This window comes from Mustela nivalis (assembly GCF_964662115.1).
Source record: "Mustela nivalis genome assembly, chromosome: 6".
Classification (NCBI taxonomy): domain Eukaryota; kingdom Metazoa; phylum Chordata; class Mammalia; order Carnivora; family Mustelidae; genus Mustela; species Mustela nivalis.
In genome coordinates, this window is record NC_139025.1 from 71,872,703 (window position 1) to 71,883,711 (window position 11,009).

The window sequence follows — 11,009 nt, forward strand, 5'->3', positions numbered from 1 at the left end:
GTTCAGAATCAAGGCAGGCAAGATGGGTTTAATGTGGCCAGTTTCCTGGCAGCTTTGTCAGTTCTAAGCGCAGTGGAAGCGGGGCCCCAGCTGGATGAGGAAGCGCCCGTATGGCTTCTCTTGTTCCAGGCGGAGGATCTGCTGTGCCGCCAGCACTGGTCAAGAGAAGAGGATGGGGCCAGTCAGGGGGAATCCTTGCGGCAGCCTTTGGACCTATGTGTCCTCACCCCACACATGGGCCCACACGTCCCCATACTCACCCAGGAGCAGGTAGAATACCCGGGCAGCCATCCAGCGGGGGCTGAGTGGGGGCACCAGGCTGTCAAAATCGGGCTCCCTATTGGCCTGCAGCTCCTGGGCCACAGCCCTGTAGGGATCAGTAACGGTCAGCTGGAGTCCCAGCCTGCCCACCGCCCCGCTCCCTCCCCCGGCAGTGTTTCCCTGCACCTGTACAGGGCCTCCAGCGACAGCAGCTCAGGCTCCAGGGGCAGCACTGAAGGCAGCTCCAGGGCCACTTCCGGGACCTCAGGCACCACAGGCAGTGCAGGGGGCTCAGGCTGCTCTGCCTCAGCCCAGGCCCTGGAAGAACACGGCAGTCACCTTCCAGGGAGCAGGGGAGGTGGCAGCTGTAACATGGATGAGGGCCCCACCCTGAGTTCCCCCGGACTGGTGGCTTACCAGCGTTCTTCTGGGGGGATGAGGCTGGTGCGGGACTTCTCTTCCTCCACCACTTCTAGAGAGAGCTCTGTTGGGAGGGGAAGGTCCTGAGTGGGTCTGCTTAGATCAGAATGGTCGGAACCTTGAGGACCCCTGGTCACACTAGATGTGACTGCTGTGCAGTGACTTGTAAGAAGAAAGAGATCTAGGCTCCCTTTTGTTAAGTGCTCTCTCTAGTGAAAACCGTTCGCAGTTAAGGTACCCATTCCCTGGGACAGTGGCTGTGGTGGTGGCCCTCTCCCTTCTCCGGATGCCTACCTGAAGATAGCATGAGGGGCCCGCTGGGCTCCTGGGCCTCCCTTGGGACCTGCAGATGGGAGAATGGGAACTAAGCCCCTGAGATCACAGAAGCACCTGGGGCAGGGTGACGCGGTCTCGGCCTGCGCTTGAGGACAGGACCTGGCACCACTGGCTCAGGTGGGCAGAAGGCAGCCTGTGGGAACTCAGGTGAAGCAGGCCACTCCCAAAGGAGGAGGAAGGGGATGCAGTTACCTCAATATCACTCAGAGTTTCCATCCTCCTTTCCTCCTCAGCTGCCACCTCCTCCTCAGGCTCTGGGGGTGGCCTTCTCCTGAGTGCTTCTGGGGGTGGCTGGGCACAGTGGGTCCAGAGAGCCAGCAGTTCTGGGGGGAGCCAGCCAGCTGGGAGGGAGGGGTGGCAGGGATGGGGTCTGAGGTGTGAGGAACACCAAGACAGTGGACTGTGGGTTCAGAAGGCCCCACATGCCAACTCCTTACCATGAGTTGGGGTTCGGAATAGCTCTGTGGGACTCCTGATGGTCCTCTCGGGAGGCTGCACCTTTGGCTACATGGGGGGTATAGGGGGAGGCCAGAAGCCCAGTTAGGAGGGAGCCCCTCCTCCCTGCCCCTTCTCCACTTCCTTGCAAAGTTTTGTTCCAAGACCTCTGATCCCCCATGCTGGCTCCGGCCCCTGCCTGCCCCGCCTACTGCTAGGTGGTGCCCAGGCATGTGCTCTGTGGGGTCACTAAAGGAGCGAGGAGAGTTGACTCTGTAAACCTGGAACACATGCACTTTGAGGATTGTTTCCAGTGCCTCCCCAGCAGCTATGGCCCTGAGCCCTCCCTGCCTCCCTCCATCACCTGTAGAGCCTGGGCTGCACTCACACACTCCCAGCAGTGGGCTTTGGTTTGCAGTTGTTCCTGGAATTTCTCCCGGGAGATCTGAGTCTCCTTGTCCCAGAACAGTAGCTGGCGGCGGCGGCGGCGAGCAGGCGGACTCCGAGGGTATGGAGGCACTGGAGGCTGCCGCCTCTGAATGGGGAAGGGAGGCAGGGCAAAGGCTACCCATTACTCCTTTTCCTGTCACCTTGGTGGGCTACAAATGGGCCCCACATCCCCACTCCAGAGGCACCCTGGGAAAGAGCTTGGGCAGGGCCTCTGGGTACAGCTCTGACCTCACATGGGGGGCCCATATGGGGAGTGCAGGCTCAAGAAAATGGAGAGTGAACAGGGCACTTTCTACCAATTTGCACAAATCTTAGATAGGCTAGCAGTGGCCCAGGGCTTGGGGAATCTGAATACAGATGAGCAGCTCTGGGAGAGGAGAACAAAGAGGCGGAGAAAGCTTGGAAGGGGCACTACTAACCTCTGGGCTGAGTGGGGCTGGCAGACGCAGCTCTGGTGGTGGGGTCACCTCTGCAACAACACTCTAGGTCACGGCTCTGCCACAGGCATTTGTCCCAGCAGTTGCCTAGGCCAGAAGCTAGAAGGCCTCCCTTCAACAGAGCCCTGGGTGGTGGCAGCTATGCACATAGCCCCAGGAAGGCCACAGGCACAATGGGCACTCACCAGTAAGTAGAGCCTCAGGCTCCCAGCCTACTGGCTTCACCTCCTCAGGAGCCGGGACTGGAAGTGGCTCTGCTGCCTCTTCCACCCTGAGGGGAAAATGGGCAGGAGAAATGAGTTCACCCCTCCCAGCATCAGCCTCCTACCTGGCCCAGGGGATCCTGCCCTTACCGTGCGAGAGCTGGAGGTGAGAGCGAGGGTACTGCCATTTCCCCCTCCAGGGCCCGGGGTTCCTCCTTGTACTCTACAAAGAGAAGACTGGGGCTTAGAGCATACAGGAGGAGCTAGGAGCACTGCCCAGACCCAGCCTGCCCATGTCAGGGCACTGACCCTCTGGAGCCGGATGTGCCCTTCGCTCCCTGGGAGGCCTGCCTCGCCGTTCCTCTAACAGGATGGCTTCATCTTCCTCAGCAATCAGCAGGTCCAGGTCTCGGCGGCTGACCTCTGGGAGATCCTGTTCACCCTGATAAGAGAGTAAGAAGAGAGGATGCAATCCCCTTGCTGAAAAGGACAAGTGGCTCTAGGAGACTGGGTCTGAGAGGCGGGCAGCAGGGGGCCCACCGTGCACTGAAGTGCCAGGCACAGGGAGGGGTGGAATGGAGATGAGAAGGCAGGACTCAGGCAAACAGGACGGTAACATGAGGCAGGCGGGGGCACCAGAGGCAGGACTCAGGCCTCAGCCTCTCTGGAAGGGGACAGCTTACCTCGATCTGCAGCATGCGGATGGGCTCTGCCTCCTGGAGGGTGATGGCCTCTGGAGACACCAAGGTGACCAAGATCCTGTCTGGAAAGGCAGGAAAGTCACATCAGCCCCTCTGTGGCTTTCCAGCTTCCCATGCCACGTGAGGCAGCCAAAGCACAGACTCTGGAATCAAGTCAACCTAGGTTCAGTCAACCTGGCCAGTCACTGGCAATCTGACCCCGGCTAGGTTGCTCAAGCACTATAGGCCTCACTTTTCTCTTCTGGAGAATGGCAATAAGAATTCTGATCTCATAGGACTCTTGTGAGGCAGAGATGAGGTGACACAAATGGAATGCCCCTCACAGGGCCTGGCTCTTAAGAGAAGCTCAAAGATGGTCTTCAGTTCTTGGGCCTTCTGAGGCCTCTCCCAGGAAAGAGGCTCTCTACTCACCAGGCTTCCTAGGCTCCACGGGGACTTCAGGCGGGGCTTCCTCAAGCTCCCTCTCTGGGGTTGCAGCTTCTAGGAGCTGTCGAATCTTTGGAGAGGATTGGGGATGAAAGGGAGGATTCATCCTCAGCCCGCTCTCCCACCTCCACAACCTTATTCAGACAGCAAATGAAAATATTCCTTTTCATGCCACAGCTTTGTGACACCAGCACACAGTGAACCCACTCACCATCTGCTCTCTTTTCCTCCCATTCCTGCCCTCACTATCTAGATTTTGTCCATTTCTGTGCAGAAGCACTGTACCCTTATGTCAAGTGTTGGGGGGGTAAAGATCTCAAGAAGCCTATGGTCTAACAGAAAGACCAGTGTGTAGAGTACCCCAGCAAGTCAGCACAAGGGGTGAGACAAGCACACTAGCAATGGGATCAGTTCCAAAGCAACATTTGGCTCTGACCAGAGATAAAGCCTCATAGAAAGGGGTAAACAGCTGGAGCCAGGCCTGCTAAAGACATGTGGGACTTAACTAGTGTAAAACAAGGGTGACCGTTAGGGGCATGGAGGGCTGTGTGCAGTGGGGAGCCGGAGGTGCCTTTGAAAGAAGGAAGTAGCATTATCTTAAGCTGTAAACGTGTCAGGACATGGATAGAGGAAGAGACATGGGCACAGAAACCTAAGGCTAAGAGATGCTAAGGGCCTGGCTTAGAGCCTTGGCAGTGGGAACTGTGTGGTGAGAAGTTGGGACAAGGGCTGCTTTGTCTGGAGGGGTCTGTCATGACAGTCCCCCAGCACGGACTCCTGGAGGGGAGAGCTGTGGCAGGGCCCCTTCCCGAGCCCCACTGTCAGACACAGGAACAGCACTCCCCTCCCGCACTGTCAGCTTGCCAGTCTGGGGCATCTGTGGGAAATGAGCCCTACCTGAGGGATACTGAAGGGGCTGGGAAGTGTGGGATCCACAGACATCACCCCGAAAAAGGGGTCTGGAGCACATTCCAGGGTCTCCATCATGGCCAGGCGGTTAGGAAGCAGTAGGCTGGGTCTGAGACCAAGGGAGAATGTGAGCTGTCCAGCACTGAGGCAGAGGGCTGACGCCCAGCAGGGAGGATCCCCACCAAAGGCTGAGTGGTCCAGTCCCCGGGGGCACTTACAGCTCAGTCTCCACCATATCCATGCGAATCTGCAGCTGCGCACGGTGTAGGCGCTCCAGGATGTGCTGGATGTCCTCTGCAGGCAGGGAGGGCAAGGTGGAGAGCACGCCTGGCCTCGCTGCCGCAGGGCCAGGCGACTCTGCCCCTTATCTGAGCCTTGCCCCCCTTACCTACGAGGTACTGGCATTGCTGAGAATAGACCCGGATCACGCCGATCTGCAGCTGGGCTGACAGATAGAGGGAGAAGCGCGGCCGGGGCAAGCCGGGCAGCGGGGGCTGAACTCGTACCAGCACGTAATTGAGGATCTCCTCACTGGGGGGACAACGTGCCCCGATCACCACTGCTCCAAGGCCCAGCCCCGCAGCCTGGCGCACCCATCCAGCACCACCTCTCCTGCCCACTCACCTGCCCGCTCCTCCCCTTCCCAGCCTTACCAGGTCTTTACCACGTTCACCTTCAGGTACTCGCGCTTCACCAACCGGCTGCCACGAGTCGCTGCCAGCCTGGAAGGGGTGGGGGGTGTCAGGCTGGGGCCCTTGGGTGTCCCTCCCAGCGCGCACAGCCCAGGCCTTACCAGATGGTGGCGAAGCAGCCAGTGTGGCGCTGAAGCACGTTGGGATAGTAGAACATTGTCCCACCGGGCTTTCACCCTTGTCCCCACCACTCCTCCGCTGGGGTCTCAATCCGAATTGTGGCACTGGGCTTCCAAACACCGCCGTCGGGGCAAAGGGCTTGGAGAGGCAGCCGCCAGGGCAGCCCCAAAACGCCCGGTAAAGGAGCGGATAAACACTCAGGTGTAGGTCAACAATTAGGGCAAGAAGTAAACGGAGGCGTGGACCGCACACACAGCAGTCGGGAGGCCCCTCTCTGCTGCCGCGAGTGGGTTCCCACGCCGCGTGGCTGCTTCGAACTTACTGAGGCCTTCCGGGTCGGGTTCCAGGTTGGAGAGGCAGGGCTTCCCAAGCGCAGCCCGGGGCTGGGCCCTAGGCCAGGTCCCGAGAGAACGGAGTCCTCTGCAGGGGTGCCGGGCTCCTAGGCCTTGCACTCAGCTTACGCACCTGCAGTCCCCGCGGCCCTAGATCCCGCCGCAGGGGGCGCGCGCGCTCCGGGACTCGGCGCCTCCCTCGTCATTAGATGGCGGCGGCCCCCACAGCAGCCAATGGGGAACAAGACTGGGCTTGGGAGCACTCGGTTTCAGGGCACCAAGTAGCCTGCCTGGGATCTAGGCAACAGGTGTCTCCCGAGGCAGACAATGAACCAATCAGAAGAACCCTGCGTGCTGCGGGGGGCCATTATGATGTGTCCTGACCAATGGGCTCTCTTTCTAGCCTCTGATAACAAGGGTTCTCGGTGGCACTTCTCTGCCGACCAATGAGCGAGGGGCCAGTCCCAACCTCGCCCCCGCAGCAAGCTTGGTAACTAGGCCATTTCGACCACTAGAGAAGGTCGGGTCATGCCCAGGGCAAGGGCTCTGCCCCATTCCGGGCGCCTGACCTGAGGTTAGACCTTGCCCTTTCTCCTGAAACCCACCAAGTACCAAAGACTGGTTTGCCTCTGTGTCCAGCCTTGGGCTTGTCCTCAGCTGGCCAGGTGGAGACGGTGTGAGGTGGCCTCGGGGACACCGCAGATGGATGAGGAAGAAGTCATATCTTACAGGAAACAAGCTCAGTCATTTCCTAAACTTGGACAACTTGGGCTGTGGGCATGCCCCCTCTGGCTGTTTTCCAGTAGTGAATGTTCTCCTGGCTGAAACAGACCTCAGCTTTGTGGGATGCAAGGCATACATCTCCCCATACAAAAGCCATCTGGCCCAAAAAAAAATTCGTTTTCCCGCCTCCTGCCTTTGTATGCCCCCTGGGTTTGGCTTAAAATGCCCTTTCCAGCCTTGACCCCAGGGTCAGCTTCTGCCTCTAACAGCACTTACTGAGTTGACCCTATTTTACTTTGTTCCTTAAGTCTATGAGCTCTTGACATTAAGATCTCTTTTTGTGGGGGGTGGGGGCGCCTGGGTGGTGCCTGGGTGGCTCAGTTGTTAAGCAGCTGCCTTTGGCTCAGGTCATGAGCCCAGGGTCCTGGGATGGAGTCCCACATCGGGCTCCCTGCTCAGTGGGAAGCCTGCTTCTCCTTCTCCCACTCCCCCTACTTGTGTTCCCTCTCTTCCTCTCCGTCAAATAAATGAAATCTTAAAAAAAAAAAAAAAAAAAGATATATTTTTTTCTTTTTCTTTTTCAACTAGTTCCTGGGAACTAGCACAAGAAACATCTGTCAAATGAATATCCAATTACCCCAAATTTACAACCACAGACAGTCAAGTCTGTGACAAGAGTCTGACAGAGATTTCAAAATCTAGGCCTTGTAAGCTTTACAGCACTTGCTTTTACAGATGAGAAAACAGAGAGGCCCACATGACAGTTCTTCCCAGAACACAAAGCTCCCGAATGACAGGCTGGTTGGGAACTCTGCTCTCTTGAATTCCAGCATTTCTAGTACCTATTCCACTGTGCTTGGCTAAATGAGTTTCTACATAATACAAATTGTTTCAATCGCGTATGTTGTCACTGCTTATAAGGTCACACTGGGGAACAAAGGTAGATGCATCTACCTTAAGGGTAGATGCAAAGTGGGGGCATCTACCCTTAACTAGTGTAGGAGATAACAGTAATTTGTTCATCTATCCCTCCATTCAACAAGAATTTATGAAATGCCTACTATGTGCCATGTCCTTCTCTAGGCACTGAAGATAGAGCAATGAACAAAACAAGTCCTTGTTCTCATGGAGTAGGGAAGGAGAGATGCTAAGTACGTAGACAAATAGAAATATGTTAAGTGGTGATCAGTGCCATGAGAACAATGAGGCAACATAGGAGAACAGAGGGTAGTGAGAACTAGGTAGGGTGCCTTCTCTGAAGAGCAGAGACAAAACGAAGGAAAAGAACCAGCAAGTGCAAAGGTCCTGAGGCAGAAATGTGATGGGTTCAAGGAGCCTGGAGCTAGAATCGTAAGGGGTAAGGTTAGAGGAGGATAGGAGTCACATCACAGAGACTGTGGAGGCCACTGTAAGGATTTGGGCTTTTACTCTGAGTCAAGAGCCAACGGGGGGGTTGGGGCAGAGGAATGACATGAGATTTATGCATTAAGAGGATCTATACTGGGGCGCCTGGCTGGCTCTGTGGGTTAAAGCCTCTGCCTTCAGCTCAGGTCATGATCCCAGGGTCCTGGGATCGAGCCCCGCATCGGGCTCTCTGCTCAGCAGGAAGCCTGCTTCCCCATCTCTCTCTCTCTCTCTGCCTGCCTCTCTGCCTACTTGTAATCTCTGTCAAATAAAATAAATAAAGTCTTTTTAAAAAAAAAGAGGATCTCTACTGTGTTGAGAGAATAGTGAAGGTAGAAAAGATGTAGATGGAAACAGAAAGAGATGTGAGAGATGACAGTAGGTTATTCCAAAGTGTTAGTTGTGGAAGCAGAGAAAACTGGTCAGATTCTGGATAGATTCTGAAGGAATAACAATGAGCTCTGCTGATGAACTGGATATAGGATGTGACAGAAAATGGAGGAGGACACTATATAATCATAAATGAAACAGTCCAACAAGAAGAGAAAACAATTGTAAGTATTTATGCACCCAATATGGGAGCACCCAAATACATAAAGCAGTTAATAACAAACATAAAGGAAGTCATCAATAGTAATACAGTAACAGAAGGGGACGTTAGCCCTCACTTACACCAATGGACAGATTATCTAAACAGAAAGTCAATATGGAAACAGTGGCGTTGAATGACACATTGGACCAGATGGATTTAACAGATATCTTCAGAACATTCCATCCTAAAACAGCAGAATACACATTCTTTTCAAGTGCACATGGAACATTCTCCAGAATACATTACATATTAGGCCACAAAACAAGCCTCAACAAATCAAAAGTATCTAAGTCCCACCATGCATCTTTTTTTTTTTTTTAAGATTTTATTTATTTATTTGACAGAGAGAGAGATCACAAGTGGGCAGAAAGGTAGGCAGAGAGAGGGGGAAGCAGGCTCACTGCTGAGCAGGGAGCCAGATGCAGGGCCTGATCCTAGGACCCGGAGATCATGACCCAAGCCGAAGGTGAAGGTGAAGGCCCAACCCACTGAGCCACCCAGGTACCCCCCATGCATCTTTTTAACCACAATACTGTGCAACTAGAAATCAACCATAAGAAAAAAATCTGGAAAGATCACAAATATATGGAGATTAAATAACGTGCTACTAAACAATGAATGGGTCAACCAAGAAATCAAAAAGGATATCAAAAAATACATAGAGACAAATGAAAATTAAGACACACAATGGTCCAGGGATACCTAAGTGGCTCAGCCAGTTAAGCATACTCAGGCCATGATCTCAGAGTCCTGGGATCGAGCCCTGTGCACTGGGCTCCTTGCTCACTTGGGAACCTACTTCTCCCTCTGCCTGCTGCTCCCTCTGCTTGTGCTCCCTCTTTCCCACAAATAAATAAATAAAATATTCTAAAAACAAAAACAAAAACAAAAAAACTCACAATGGTCCAAAATTGTTGGGATGCAACAAAAGCAATTCTAAGGAGATTTCTAGCAGTACAGGCCTACTTCAAGAAGCATGAAAAATCTCAAACCTTATACCTAACGCTAGAGCTAGAAAAAGAAGAACAAACCCCCAAACCAATAGAAGGAAAGAAGGAAATAATAAAGATCAGAGCAGAAATAAATGAAATAGTAAAAATTAAATTAAAAAAAGGATAGATAGGGGTGCCTGGGTGGCTCAGTGAGTTAAGCCTCTGCCTTCAGCTCAGGTCATGATCTCAGGGTCCTGGGATCGAGCCCTGCGTGGGGCTCTCTGCTCGGCAGAGGGCCGGTTCCCCTCCCGCCTACTTGCAATATTTCCCTCTCTGTCAAGTAAATAAATAAAAATATTAAAAATATATAGATCAATAAAACTAGGAGCTGGTTCTTTGAAAAGGTCAACAAAATTGATAAATCTTTAGCTAGACTCATTAAAAAAAAAAAGAGGACTTAAATAAAATTGGAAATGAAAAAGGGAAAGTAACCAACACCACAAAAATACAAAAAATTATCAAAGAATATTATGAAAAATTATATACCAACAAATTGGACAATCCAGAAGATATGGGTAAATTCCTGGAGACACAACTGAATCAGAGAGAAATAGAAAATTTGAACAGACTTATTACCAGCAATGAAATTGAATCAGTAATCAAAAAACTGTCAACAAACAAAAGTCCAGGACTGGATGCTCTTCAGGTGAATTCTACCAAACATTTAAAAAGAAATTAATTCCTATTCTTTCAAAGTATTCCAAAAAATAGAGGTGCCTGGGTGGCTCAGTCAGTTAAGTGTCTGCCTTTGGCTCAGGTCATGATCCCAGAGTCCTGGATTAAGCCCCATGCTGGGCTCCCTCCTCAGTGGGAAGCCTGCTTCTCCCTCTTCTGCTCCCCTGCTTGTTTTCTTCCTCTGTCAAATAAGTAAATAAAATCTTAAAAAAAAAAAAAAAAAAGGCGCCTGGGTGGCTCAGTGGGTTAGGCCGCTGCCTTCGGCTCGGGTCATGATCTCGGGGTCCTGGGATTGAGTCCTGCATCGGGCTCTCTGCTCAGCAGGGGGTCTGCTTCCCTTCCTCTCTCTGTCTGCCTCTCTGCCTACTTGTGGTCTCTCTCTCAAATAAATAAATAAAATCTTTAAAAATAAATAAATAAAAGTTAAAAAAAAAAAAGAAAAAGAAAAAGTAGAAGAGGAAGGAATGCTTCCAAATTCATTGTATGAGGCCAGCTTCACTCTGATACCAAAACCTGACAAAGACACTACATAAAAAGAAAACTATAGGCCAGTAGTTCTGATGAATAGAGATGCAAAAGTAGTCCTCAACAAAATACAAGCAAACTGAATCTAACTAAAGAAATTATTCATCATGGTAAAGTGGGATTCATTCCTGGGTTGCAAGAGTGGTTCAATATTTGCAAATCTATCATGATATGTCATATCAATAAGAGAAAGGTTAAAAAACATGATCGTTGAATAAGCACAGAAAAAAACATTTGACAAAGTACAACATTCACTCATGATAAAAACCCTCAACAACATAGGTAGAGGGAAAATACCACAACATTATAAAGGCCATATATGAAAAACCCACAGTTAACAGCATGCTCAATAGGGAAAAACTGAAAGCTTTTTCCC

The 11,009-nt window shown here is 52.0% G+C and overlaps 1 protein-coding gene and 1 long non-coding RNA gene across 2 annotated transcripts; one reads left to right on the plus strand and one right to left on the minus strand.

Moving 5' to 3' along the window:
- Window positions 1-8: 8 nt before the first annotated feature.
- On the minus strand, window positions 9-8,148 carry REC8 (REC8 meiotic recombination protein). The gene is made up of 19 exons (XM_082734519.1): window positions 5,372-8,148; window positions 5,232-5,300; window positions 4,967-5,109; window positions 4,797-4,872; window positions 4,567-4,687; window positions 3,655-3,739; window positions 3,226-3,305; window positions 2,852-2,984; window positions 2,693-2,765; window positions 2,525-2,610; window positions 2,322-2,371; window positions 1,841-1,987; window positions 1,455-1,521; window positions 1,210-1,358; window positions 976-1,024; window positions 679-745; window positions 448-579; window positions 261-367; window positions 9-155 (listed from the first exon to the last, which is right to left on the minus strand). Exons 1-19 carry the CDS (start codon window positions 5,425-5,427, stop codon window positions 64-66), a joined length of 1,782 nt encoding a protein of 593 aa, XP_082590645.1. The 5' UTR covers window positions 5,428-8,148; the 3' UTR covers window positions 9-63.
- On the plus strand, window positions 7,008-10,332 carry LOC309866727. The gene is made up of 2 exons (XR_014312771.1): window positions 7,008-8,161; window positions 9,565-10,332. It is a non-coding gene; the product is annotated as an uncharacterized lncRNA (long non-coding RNA).
- The last annotated feature ends 677 nt before the right edge of the window (window positions 10,333-11,009 follow it).